The sequence below is a fragment of the Leopardus geoffroyi genome, chromosome E2, assembly GCF_018350155.1.
Source record: "Leopardus geoffroyi isolate Oge1 chromosome E2, O.geoffroyi_Oge1_pat1.0, whole genome shotgun sequence".
In the NCBI taxonomy this organism is placed as follows: domain Eukaryota; kingdom Metazoa; phylum Chordata; class Mammalia; order Carnivora; family Felidae; genus Leopardus; species Leopardus geoffroyi.
The window spans coordinates 5,547,363-5,561,285 of record NC_059335.1 but is presented as its reverse complement, the minus strand read 5'-3'; the positions used below and the strand labels follow the sequence as shown (position 1 = coordinate 5,561,285).

General features: G+C 40.0%; 2 protein-coding genes across 2 annotated transcripts in view; one reads left to right on the top strand and one right to left on the bottom strand.

Moving 5' to 3' along the window:
• Positions 1-12,715, top strand: part of LOC123578471 (zinc finger protein 736-like) — a gene marked incomplete at its 5' end in the record, with an annotated part of 71,623 nt that extends 58,908 nt beyond the window's left edge. Inside the window, one exon of the mRNA XM_045441344.1 lies at positions 12,608-12,715. The remainder of the gene's footprint in view (positions 1-12,607) is intronic.
• Positions 3,840-6,869, bottom strand: LOC123578470 (zinc finger protein 345-like). Its single transcript, XM_045441343.1, is given in 3 exon segments — positions 3,840-3,938; positions 4,386-4,642; positions 4,727-6,869. Coding segments are annotated over 3 exon segments (2,499 nt in total).
• Positions 12,716-13,923: the final 1,208 nt, after the last annotated feature.

The following is a 13,923-nucleotide window of genomic DNA, read 5'->3' as shown; positions in this document are numbered from 1 at the left end:
CCTTATGCATGCACAACCACTAGTCTGCTTAGGTTTTTTTTTCTACTTTTATTCAGAGAGAAGCTGTACACCTTAGTCTAATATGTGTCACTTAAGGATTTGATACATTTATATATTGCAAAGTATTTACCATAAATCTAGTTAACATCCATCACCTCACAGTTAGAAATTTCTTGGGTGTGATAAGAAGTTTGAGGAGCTACTCCCTTTAGCATCTTTCAAATAGGCAATACAGTATTGTGAATTAAAGCCAGCATATACCTTATATACGCATCACATTATCTACTTCTCTGACAGGGGCCACAAATGTTTTTCAAGTCCTGGCTTTTAGGAATGTTGGATTTTGTTGAGTTTTCACACTTGAGATTTTTATTTTGTTTTGTATTTCTGAATGACTTCTGGTTTTATGTCATTGTGGTTGAAAAAGATACTTGATGAATTTTTTTTTTTTTAAGTTTGTTCCTTTGGAGACAAAGAGCACCAGAGTGAGCATACGAGCAGGGGAGGGACAGAAAGAGGGAGAGAGAGAGAATCCCAAGCAGGCTCCACCCTGTGATTGTGGAGTCTGGGGGGTGGGGGGTGGGGCTTAAACCCAAGAACTGTGAGATTGTGACCTGAGCCAAAGTCAAGACTTGGACACTTCTGAGCCACCCAGGCACCCTGCTTCATAGGATTTCAATCTTAAATTTATTAAGATTGATTTTGTGACCCAGCATATAACATATACTACAGAATGTTCCATTTGTACATGAGAAGAACGTGTTTCTTGCACCTGTTGGATGGAATGTTGTAATACACCTACTTAATGGCATTGAAGTCTGATATTATTGATTTTCTGTCTGGATAATCTACTCATTATGGGAAGGTGCACTATTGAAGTCCCCTGCTAATATATCTTGTCTTTTTCTCTATTCTTGTCTGTTAATAGTTGCTTTATATTTAGGTGCTTTTGTGTGGTGTGGACAAATATTTACCAAAGTTCTATCCTTGTGTTGAATTGATTCGTTTAGTTTCTATTAGTTCTTTAAAAAAATTTTTTTTAATGTTTATTTACTTTTGAGAGCAAGAGACAGCTTGAGTGGGGGAGGGGTTGAGAGAGAGGGAGACACAGAATCTGCAGCAGGCTTCAGGCTGTGAGCTGTCAGCACAGAACCCGATGTGGGCTCAAACTCAGACCGCGAGATCATGACCTGAGCCGAAGTCGGCAGCTTATCTCACTAAGCCACCAGGCACCCCTCTATTTATTCTTTTTTTTAAGGGAAAGATGGTTATATTTCTTTAAAAAAAAAACTATAAAAGATTTGTATATATATATATAACAAACAAAAATAGTTTTTATAAATAAATACCTCTAATGTACCAAATGTTGACAACATCAACACAACAATCTGATGCACAAAAAGATTATTATGTACCTCAAGGAGAAAAAGCAACAAACACAATTAAATGTCTTGTCAATGCAGACACTACATGAATATACAAATCTATTGGTTTAATGTAACACGGACACATTCTAAATACATGCATTAGCTACCTTTCTGCAACATGAAAGGATTCCTGTTTTCTATTTGGTGAATACATATATAATGTATAAAACCTTTAGTAACAGGTACTGGAGGTCTACAAAGTGTGAGCCAAGTAGAATGTAAGGTTTTCATCTATCATTACAGAAAGAACCCAACATGAAATAAATCCACTATCACAAGTATTGCAAAGGTGATCCATAAAAAGTGATGACTGGCAATTTCATACAAAGAAACAGTCCTCAGAGATGAATGTTACAAATTTGACAGACAGGTAATTTGGTAACCTGTCTGAAAGGACCAATAACTTATTTGGGGGCTTAAAACATCAGATAACAATGCAAATTAATTGATATGTGAGAGGAAAAAAATGGAATGTATTACAGCAAGAGGTTAGCAAATGGAATACTGTGGAAAAGATTTATTAGCCTCTACAAGTTGGTTTTGAAAAACCATTGATCACTTGTTACAGTCAAGTACCAGATTTTCATTGCAACATTTATTTTCCCACACTCATCAAAACCTGGAAGCAATAGGTGTTTCTCAAAGTGTCATTCACTGTTCTTTTATTTCCCCCCAACTCAAATGACAGGAATAGGTTTTTGAATATCAACTAGCCATTTAGGAGACTCCTAAGACACAGATGTTCATAAACATTACACAAGCTACAATTCAGATACCTGCACAAACACCACCAACATTAATGGAAAAATGTGTGGGTTTTCAAAGTGTTAAACACTATATGAGTTACATGAACACACTCTTGTTGGTGTCCCTCCCCCCCTCCCCCAAGAAAAATGGGTGAACACCTTATTGCCATTCTGCCAAACACCACATAACTAAAAACGCTGCATGAGGTGACCCCTCTATTTTGTAAGCACATGCACAGTGACTTCTTACAGTCTTGGGCTTAAAGTCTGTTTTGTCTGAGGTAAGCATGGCTACTCCACATTCTTTTGTTTTCCATTGGCATGGAAGATCTTTTTCCACACCTGCGCTTTCAGCCTGAGTGTGTTCCTACAGCTGAAGTGAGTCTCTTGAAGGCAGCACATATCCTTAGTTTGTGTACTTCTTTCCTTTCAGCCAATGTATCTTTTGGTTGGAGAATTTAGTCCCTTTATATTTAAAGTAAGTATTGACACAGGTATGGATGGAGTTACTCTTGTCATTGTTTTCCACGTTTTTAGCTGTTGTAGAATTACTTGCCCTTTCTTATCCGTTTGGTCTTTTTCTTTGTGATTTGTTGATTTTCTAGAGTGGTGTACTTTGATTCCTTTCTCTTTATGTTTTGTGTATCTACTACAGGTTTTGCTTTGTGGTTACCAAGAGGCTTTAAGGAGACATCTTATAAAAATCTATTTTGTTAACACCTTAATTTTGCATACCAGAACACTTTGAGACCTGAGGTGATTCTTAAAAGATGTCAATGTACAATCCTATGCCATGTTAGGGAAGAGTTAGTTACTCTCTTTCTGATATCTGTGAAAGTTTCTTCCTTTCAACCACATCAACTGGTATTCTCTACTTCTAACTACATCTGTTAAGAACTTGTCTCAGTATGTGCCTGGACTGCACAAAACCAATAAACAAAACATTTTATTTGTAACATTCAGAAACGTTTTCAGTTTCAATAGATGTTCAAGAATGACGTTCTGACCACCCATTTTGTAATAACTTACATCAGTGTTAGAAACATGAGTGACATCTCCAGTTAGGTTTGTTCATAGATTGTACATGATATTGTCCTCCATCTTCCATGGAAAATCAGGTATGCAGGAGTCCCACCTAAGAGGGAAGGGCATCTGATATCTTTGATGCAGGAAGAATCAGCCACATACTTTCAACACCCACTGGGAATCAGTGAATTTTCTGAAGTGATTTGGGAGCACAAATACATTAATACTTGTAGTCAACATCTTAAAGAGGGCCAAGGTAAAACAAAAACGCGTTGAAATTACTTATTCCTATGCAAAAAACAGCCCCGTGTCTATTTTCAGGCATACCCGCATATTCGATATCTAAGTGTTCAACCTTGTTTTATCCCATATGGTTAAGTATTTTTATGGAGAATAATGTCTGAATAGAGTGACCGATGTACTCCTTTCTACTGTGAATTGTGATGTTTATTGACAGTTGATTTTCAGGTAATTAGATGACCAAATATTTATATCTTTCAGGTTACTTTCCTCTCTGTATGGTTTGTTTTCTAAAGTGTATATTTAAAAAGGTCTTTCCTTATTCATACATTATCCCCAAGTAGGCATTTGGAGATACTGAGTCATGACTGAATTCCAGTTAAAGGCATGGCCACTCCCTTTACATGTTATACTTTTGTTCTTGTATCATAACTATGATACTGAGGCAGTTGTGAGGTCCAGCTAGAGGTTTGCCACATTCATTACATTTGTAACGTCTCTGTGCAACAGGAACTATGGTAATGAGTAAGGCTTGAGCAGTGTGAAACGTTTTTTACCACATTCTTTGTAAGTTTTCTCTGCAGTATGAGTTCTCTGATGTTGGATGGGGCTTGAGTACTGATTAAAAGGCTTGCCAAATTCTTTGTATTGGTAAGATCATCTCCAGTATATATTCTTTGATGAAGAATCAGGGTTTAAGCTTTGCTTTAGTATCTTGCCACATTCCCAATGTGTATCATTACACTTCACTATGAATTATCTGATGTGGAATAACAGTGGAGCAGTCGTTAGAAATTGTCATAGTCTGAACATTTAGAAGATTTGCTCTAGTATGAATTCTGTGTTAATAAGTCAAAGTTGAACAGTAATCAAAAGTTTTCCCACGCTCTTTACGTTGGTAAAGTTTCTCTCCAAGATGAATTCTGTGATGTACATTAAGATGTACCTGGGAGGAAAAGGCCTTGCCACATTCATTACATTGGTAAGGTCAATCTCCAGTATGAATTTTGTGATGGTTGGTAAGGCTTGAGTGGTGCGTAAAGGCCTTGCCACATTCTTTGCATTGGTAAGGTTTCTCTCCACTGTGAATTCTGTGATGTCTCTTAAGGGCCGATTGACAGTTAAAGGCTTTGCCACATTCTTTACATTGGTAAGGTTTCTCTCCACTGTGAATTTTGTGATGTCGAGTAAGTTCTGAGTGCCCTTTAAAGGCCTTGCCACACTGTTTACATTGGTAATGTTTCTCTCCAGTATGAATTCTGTGATGTACACTAAGATGTGCCTGGCGGGAAAAGGCCTTGCCACATTCTTTACATTGGTAAGGTTTCTGTCCGGTATGGACTCTGTGATGCATATCAAGATGTTCCTGGCGGGAAAAGGCCTTGCCACATTCTTTACACTGGTAAGGTTTCTCTCCACTATGAATTCTGTGATGTCTCTTAAGGGCCGATTGCCAGTTAAAAGCTTTGCCACATTCTTTGCATTGGTAAGGTTTCTGTCCAGTATGAATTCCTTCATGTTGTCTAAGGGATGATTGCTTGTTAAAGGCCTTGCCACATTCTTTACATTGGTAAGGTTTCTCTCCACTGTGAATTTTGTGATGTCGAGTATGTTCTGAGTGCCCTTTAAAGGCCTTGCCACACTCTTTACATTGGTAAGGTTTCTCTCCAACATGGATGCTGTGATGTACATTAAGATATGCCTGGCGGGAAAAGGCCTTGCCACATTCTTTACATTTGTAAGGTTTCACTCCAGTATGAATTCTGCGATGTTGTATAAAGTTTGAGACGAACGCAAAAGCCTTGCCACATTCTTTACATTGGTAAGGTTTCTGTCCAGTATGGACTCTGTGATGTACATCAAGATGTTCCTGGCGGAAAAAGGCCTTGCCACATTCTTTACACTGGTAAGGTTTCACTCCAGTATGAATTCTGCGATGCGTCTTAAGGGCTGAGAGCCGGTTAAAGGCTTTACCACATTCTTTACATTGGTAAGGTTTCTGTCCAGTATGAATTCTGTGATGTTCTGTAAGGACTGAGGCCCGGGAAAAGGCCTTGCCACATTCTTTGCATTGGTAAGGTTTCTCTCCACTATGGATTCTCTGATGTAACTTAAGGGCTGAGCGCCAGTAAAAGCCTTCATCACATTCTTTGCATTGGTAAGGTTTCTCTCCAGTATGAATTCTGTAATGCTTTGTAAGGGCTGAGGGCCGGGTAAAGGCCTTGCCACATTGTTTACATTGGTAAGGTTTCCCTCCACTATGAATTCTGTGATGTGTCTTGAGGGCTGAGTGCCAGTTAAAAGCTTTACCACATTCTTTACATTTATAAGGTTTCACACCAGTATGAATTCTGCGATGTTTTATAAAGTTTGACAAGTACCGAAAGGCCTTGCCACATTGTTTACATTGGTAAGGTTTCTCTCCAATATGGATTCTGTGATGTACACTAAGATGTGCCTGGCGGGAAAAGGCCTTGCCACATTTGTTACATTTGTAAGGGTTCACTCCAGTATGAATTTTGCGATGTTGTGTAAAGGTTGAGAGGTACCCAAAGACCTTGCCACATTCGTTACATTGGTAAGATTTCTCTCCAGTATGGATTCTGTGATGTCTCCTAAGGGCTGTGTGCCAGTTAAAGGCCTTGCCACACTCTTTGCATTGATAAGGTTTCTCCTCAGTATGAATCCTGTGATGTTCAGAAAGTTGTGAATGATGCCTAAAGGTCTTACGACATCGTTTACCTTTGGAAGGTGTCTCTGCAGTATGAATTCTTTGATGTCTTGTAAGGGATGAGGGCCGGGTAAAGGACTTGCCATCTTCTTTATCTTGGTACGTTTTCTCTCCAGTATGAATTCTTTGATATCCTGTAAGGGTTGAGAACTGGTTAAAGACATTGCCACATTCTTTACATTGGTAAGGTTTCTCTCCAGTATGAGTTAACTTATGTTGAGTAGGTGTTGGGCACAATTTAAAGCTCTTGCTGCACGCTTCACATTCATAAGGTTTCTGTCCAGTATGCAGTTGCTGGTGGTCAAAGGCTTTGCCACATACGTTACCTATATAGCTTTCCTCTCCTGTACCAGTTGTCTGACCTGTACTGAATCTTGATGAATGACTAAACCTGCTCCCAGGTTGATTCCATCTGCAATGGTTTCTTCCCTCATGAATCCTCTGATGACCACCAACATTGGAAGACTGGTTAAAATTTTTCCCACATTCAATATATTTATAAAGATTACCTCTCTTAGGGATACTCCTGTGTGGAATAAGGTTGGCGCTTTGATAAAAGACTTCCCCATATTTATTACATTCATCATCGTTCTCTGGAAAAGGAGTCCCCAGATACCTTTGCCCTTCACTCTGCCCAACCTTGATCCATTCTGTTATTAAGTGTACATTCTCAAGGGAATTATGTTTATATCTACTCATGACCCTTTTTGGAACGAAGCGTCAATGCATGACTGTGGCAGGAATGTCTCGGTGCCATGTGAAAATATAGCTGACTGAGATAAAAAAAGAGAAGAGTAAAACCATTCTTGGGTACTACTCTCAGAGGAATGTACTGACAACCTCTAATATAGAACCTTAAAATCAATCAGAATATCAGGAAGACAGCTAAGAAGAAATCACCAGGACTCTCTTCTTCCATGGACACGTAAACTTGCACACAAGGCATTGACCACATAGCTTAGTAGAGAATTCTGTAGCATCTCTTGCTGTAGCACAAATCACGTTCTTGTCTCTCAGAAAGTGAAGAAAGTACCGTATGTGCTCAAAATTAGCAGAAGAAAGGCAATTGAAACCTAAGACAGGAATGAAAACTGTAGAATAAAGCAAAAATAGGAACAATCACCAACTTCTGAAAAGTTGGTGTTCAGAAAACCCCTCAAAGTCAACAGACCTGTCTCTAATGAAGTCAGAATGATAGAGAAGACTGACTAAAATCACAAGTGAAGAAGTGAAGGCAGACACAGTATAACTGATCCCATAGAAATAAAAATAAATCTAGCCCACAATAGATAATTATCTGGCAAGAAGTAGATAACAAAGAATGGTTATGACTTTCCAAAAATATAAAACGTACCAGGACTCCATCATGAAGACATCTGTCTGTCTGTCTCCCTAGCGACCTAGCTGCCTACTTACCTACCTACATATCAATCTGGGGTGTTTGACACAGCATAGAGATTTTGGGTACCTGGGGGAAGAAAGGTGCATTTTGGCACACTGTTCAAGTTCATTTGGAGAGTAGAGCAAGAGCCCAGGCATGTACCACAACGGCATTTTTACGCCCCCCCTTACAGCCTTGAGAACTGTACCAGTACTCTTGTGGTCAGAAAGCAGCTCCTGTCCAAGATTTTGGAGGAAAGATCATTCTCCTCTTTTCCACATCCCCAAGAAATGATTGTTACAACAACTGTGCCTCTGATTTTGAAGAACTAGACATAGATTTCCTCATATTTGGAGTGTCAGGAGGGGAAGTTGGCACAGCTCCACAGGGTAAGAGGGCTTGATTATTTACAATGGGTGGTCTGCCTTGCACATTTGGTCCTTGCAGGCCTGTCCTGGCATAATCATTGGTTGCCAGGACCAGAGGCAATACTGGGGCTCAAGCCTCCATCGTCTGGGGAGGGGATCATTGGAGATGAGGTAGACTGTGGGCAAGCAGCATCTCAGTTTCCAGTAAGAGCTAGCCAGTGGATCCTGGTCACCTCACGGTGGTTTTCTATGGCTTTGGGCACATTTTGAATGTAATGACATTGGGCAGGATATTATTGAACACCTGCCAACAATTGCAATATAATGAGAACTACGGTCCAAGGGTGGAATACTGGTTGTTGCTTTATTGGAATAAGCTATTTTCTTAGGTGACACTAATATTTACCCTGACTGTCAAGTTTTTAATAGATCCTAAGGATGAGAATCTTAAAATGATAGAAAAGTCTCCCTCCTATCATTTAAAGCATTATAAAATTATTATCTGTATAATTATCCATGTATCCACCTATTAATACTCCACCAAAATACAAAGCTTTGTTTCCTTAGGTACTCTCCAAAAGTGTTTTTTTTTAATGCAATTATAAATGCAGATTATTTTCCTCCTTCCTTATAGTTGGGCATTATTCCACTTCATTGGTTTTCTACCAAAGGATTTTGGGTTGTTCCCAATCTTTGGCTTTTACATAGGGGTGGTGAATACTTGAAGGTCACTGTTGTACAAGTTTGCAAGTACTGTGCAGGTAAATTTGAGGGAAAACTGTTAGCGAAGAGATGAAAAAGTATACATAATTTTGCTAGGTATTACCAAATTGCCTTCCACAGCTACTTAGATAATTTCACCCCAATAGCAAGCTTGCCTGTTTCTCCCCAAGGTCACCCAGAATGATTGGCACTATTTTGCTGATCTTGTAAGGCACATAGTCTGAGTTCAGTATTTCTGGCTTGAGTCTGCTTCATAGGCCAGCAGTTGTGGCTCTCTCAAATTTCCCTCAGCCAGTGCACCCTTCCCACAATCACTTGGCAATGAGTGTGTGTGCAAATGTAAACTGGAGAATTGGGAACCCAAATTCTGCAATGTGAATGAAACACACAACACGGTCTTTGCCTTTAAGGAGCGCCTGGGTGACTCAGTAGGTCAGCATCAGACTCTTGGTTTTGGCTCCTTTCATGATCTCATGGTTTGTGACATGCAGTCCCTTCTCGGGCTTTGTGCTGTCCATACAGGGCCTGCCTGGGATTCTCTCTTTCCAAAAACAAATAAATATTAAAAACAACAACAGGGGTGCCTGAGCCCCTCAGTCATTAGAGCAATTGAATTTGGCTCAGTTCACAAACTCGTGGTTAGCCAGTTAAAGCCCCACATTCAGCTCTGCAGGAGGAGAAGGAAATACCAAGGAAAAAATAGAAATTCATAAAATAGTTGGGGCACCCGGGTAGGTCAGTCTGTTAAGTGTCTAACTCCTGATTTCAGCTCAGGTCATGATCCCAGAGTTGTGGGATCAAGTCCCGGGTAGGGCTTCACTCCCAGTGAGGAGCCTGAGATTCTGTCTCTCCCACTCTGCCCCTTGCCCCAGCTGGCATGCGCGCTCTCTCTCGCTCAGAATAAATAAACGAATAAAGAAAACTAAAAACTTAAAAATTAGAAATGAGAGACCAGAATAAACAATAACATGGAAAATAATGCCCAGGTTTCTCAAAACAAACAAAAATGGAAATTCTCCAACTCCATTAACTAAGAAAAAAGGAGAGGTAACTCAAGCACCAAATGGAGAAATGGAACAGAAACCTCACAACAGATAACCACAGAAATATATAGTGTGATAACAGATCACTATCAACAATGATATACTAACAAATTAGACAAAGTAGAAAAAAATTTAATTTTAAAGAACGCACAAGTTACCAAGATTGAGAAATGAATTTTGAGCTCAAGAAATAAGGAATCTTCTTAGACCATCACAAATGTACAAGTTGAATTTGGAATAAAACACCTCCCAGCATAGGAAAGCCCACAGCCTCTTGCCTTCATTGGTCAATTCTAGCAAACAATAAAAAGAAAACAAAATTTAGGGCACTCTTCATCAAAATCTTAAAAATAGAATAGAAGGAACCCATTCAAAATAACCCTGGGAGGCCAGCATTACCCTGGTACCAAAGCAGGGTAATTGCCACACAAGAACAAAATATCTGGTTTGTCCGTCCTAAGTATTGCTACTCTGGCTTTCTTTGGACCTTCATCTGCATGAGGAAGGTTTCTCTATCACCCTCACTTTGTATCTGTGTCTTCAGGTCTGCATGGAGTCTCTTGTAGGCAGCACATAAGATGGGCCTGGGGTTTATTTTTTGTTGATTTTGTTTGGTTGCTTTATTCCATCCAGAGACCCTATGTGTTTTGATTGGAATGTACAGTACGTTTTCATTGAAAGTATTCATTGATGCATATTTATTGCCATTTTATTACTCCTTTTGTCATTGTTTCTAGAAACTTTCTTGATCCTTTTTCTGTGTCACTTTTGGGGTCTTCTTTGCACTTCAAGATTCCCCTTTGACATTTCCTGCAGGGCTAGTTCAGTGGTGAGGAATTCCTTGAGATTTTGCTTGTCTGGGAAACTCTGTCCTCCTTCCCTTCTGAATGATAGCCTTGCTGGATAGAGAATTCCTGGCTGCCTATTTCTCCCAGTCAGCACATGGCATAGATGATGCCACTCTCTTCTGGCTTGCCAAGTTTCTGTTGAAGAATCACCAGGTAACCTTATGGTTCTCCCTGATAAGTGAAAGATGTCTTCCTGCTTTGAAGAGTTTTTATCACCGTATTTTGAAAATTTAATTCTAATATATCTCGGGTCTGCTTTTGTTGATTTTAACGGGAGTTCTCGGTGCCTTCCGGATCTTTTTTTTTTTTTTTAATTAAAAAAAAACTTTTTTTAAGTTTTTACTTTTGAGACAGAGAGAGACAGAACATGAACAGGGGAGGGGGAGAGAGAGAGAGAGAGACACACAGAATCTGAAGCAGACCCTGAAGATGAATCTGAAGCAGGTTCTGAGCTGTCAGCACAGAGCCTGACGTGGGGCTCAAACTCACGGACTGTGAGATTATGACCTGAGCTGAAGTCCGACGCTTAACTGACTGAGCCACCCAGGTGCCCCTGTGCCTTCTGGATCTGTCTGTTTCCTTAGTCAGAATAGGGAATTTTTTGGTTATTATTCCTTTTTTTTTTTTTTATATGAAATTTATTGTCAAATTGGTTTCCCTACAACACCCAGTGCTCATCCCTAAAGGTGCCCTCCTCAATACCCATCACCCACCCTCTCCTCTCTCCCACCCCCCATCAACCCTCAGTTTGTTCTCAGTTTTTAACAGTCTCTTATGCTTTGGCTCTCTCCCACTCTAACCTCTTCTTTTTTTTTTTTTTTCTTTTTTCCTCCCCCTCCCCCATGGGTTCCTGTTAAGTTTCTCAGGATCCACATAAGAGTGAAACCATATGGTATCTGTCTTTCTCTGTATGGCTTATTTCACTTAGCATCACACTCTCCAGTTCCATCCACGTTGCCACAAAAGGCCATATTTCATTTTTTCTCATTGCCACGTAGTATTCCATTGTGTATATAAACCACAATTTCTTTATCCATTCATCAGTTGATGGACATTTAGGCTCTTTCCATAATTTGGCTATTGTTGAGAGTGCTGCTATGAACATTGGGGTACAAGTGCCCCTATGCATCAGTACTCCTGTATCCCTTGGATAAATTCCTAGCAGTGCTATTGCTGGGTCATAGGGTAGGTCTATTTTTAATTTTCTGAGGAATCTCCACACTGCTTTCCAGAGCGGTTGCACCAATTTGCATTCCCACCAACAGTGCAAGAGGGTTCCCGTTTCTCCACATCCTCTCCAGCATCTATAGTCTCCTGATTTGTTCATTTTGGCCACTCTGACTGGCGTGAGGTGATACCTGAGTGTGGTTTTGATTTGTATTTCCCTGATAAGGAGCGATGCTGAACATTTTTTCATGTGCCTGTTGGCCATCCGGATGTCTTCTTTAGAGAAGTGTCTATTCATATTTTCTGCCCATTTCTTCACTGGGTTCTTTGTTTTTCGGGTGTGGAGTTTGGTGAGCTCTTTATAGATTTTGGATACTAGCCCTTTGTCCGATATGTCATTTGCAAATATTTTTTCCCATTCCGTTGGTTGCCTTTTAGTTTTGTTGGTTGTTTCCTTTGCTGTGCAGAAGCTTTTTATCTTCATAAGGTCACAGTAATTCACTTTTGCTTTTAATTCCCTTGCCTTTGGGGATGTGTCGAGTAAGAGATTGCTACGGCTGAGGTCAGAGAGGTCTTTTCCTGCTTTCTCCTCTAAGGTTTTGATGGTTTCCTGTCTCACATTCAGGTCCTTTATCCATTTTGAGTTTATTTTTGTGAATGGTGTGAGAAAGTGGTCTAGTTTCAACCTTCTGCATGTTGCTGTCCAGTTCTCCCAGCACCATTTGTTAAAGAGGCTGTCTTTTTTCCATTGGATGTTCTTTCCTGCTTTGTCAAAGATGAGTTGGCCATACGTTTGTGGGTCTAGTTCTGGGGTTTCTATTCCATTCCATTGGTCTATGTGTCTGTTTTTGTGCCATGGTTATTATTCCTTAAAATATTTTTTCTACCTCCTTTTCTCTTCTTCCAGTACCCTTCTAGTACTATTCCAAAATTTACAAGTACTCCAGATGATTCTGATGAAAGCTAACTTTGACAGCCTCTGCAAGAACTAGGTCAGAAATCATCCTGGACTTGGCCACAGATAAGTGACTCTTAGAAATCTCTGTTTGTGATCATGCTCGTGTGGTCTCACACTCACCATACACAAGAGGTTTACTTTCTTCATAAGTAAAACTGACTCTAATAACAAAATCTGTACAAAACATTAATACATGTTATATGTTGTAAAGAGACCAAATATAGCCTTCTCGCTATAAATCTGTACTTGCTGGCTTCTACCCTAAGACCATCAGTAATTGCAGGTTTATGCGGTTCTTCCTCAGCAGTCCATGTGCATGTAGAATAAATCCCGTGCATTACGTTTAAGGATATTCTAAGTTTAAGGGCTAATTTCAGGGCAAAGTGTGATGGCCTTTTTGTCAAATGCTGTGAAACAGTTGAGAGAACGGGAGCAGTTTGCAAATATCTTATGTGTCCACCAGTGCTATGATTTCTAGTTAGACTAACCCATATATCACAATTCTGGTCCAAGACTTGGAGGGAGTAGTGACTTGGGGAGGAGGGCCTTCCCTGAATGGAAACAGAAAGACTTCAGATCCAGTTCTCTAAGTCCTATCAGATTTATATTGCCTCCTTTTCTGCATGGAACATGGTTCGATGCATGTTGGTGGGGCAGGTACACTGGGACATGAGTGAGCAAGTATGAGGACAATCACGGACACAGAAAATGCCAGAGCAAAGAAATAACCAGTATAGAGTATACTCTAGGGTGCTTGAGGTATTTTTTTTGTTCATTATAATTTTTCTATTATTTTTTAAATTTACATTCAAGTTAGTTAACATATAGTGCAACAATAATTTCAGGTGTAGATTCCTTGATGCCCCTTACCCATTTAGCCCACCCCTCCACCACAACCCCTCCCATAACCCTCTGTTCTCCATATTTAAGAGTCTCTTGGGGCGCCTGGGTGGCGCAGTCGGTTAAGCGTCCAACTTCAGCCAGGTCACGATCTCGCGGTCCGTGAGTTTGAGCCCCGCGTCAGGCTCTGGACTGATGGCTCAGAGCCTGGAGCCTGTTTCCGATTCTGTGTCTCCCTCTCTCTCTGCCCCTCCCCCGTTCATGCTCTGTCTCTCTCTGTCCCAAAAATAAATAAACGTTGAAAAAAAAAAAAAAGAGTCTCTTATGTCTTGTCCCCCTCCCTGTTTTTACACTATGTTTTCTTTCCTTCTTTTGTGTTCATCTGTTCTGGGTCTTAAAGTCCTCATATAGTGAAGTCATATGAT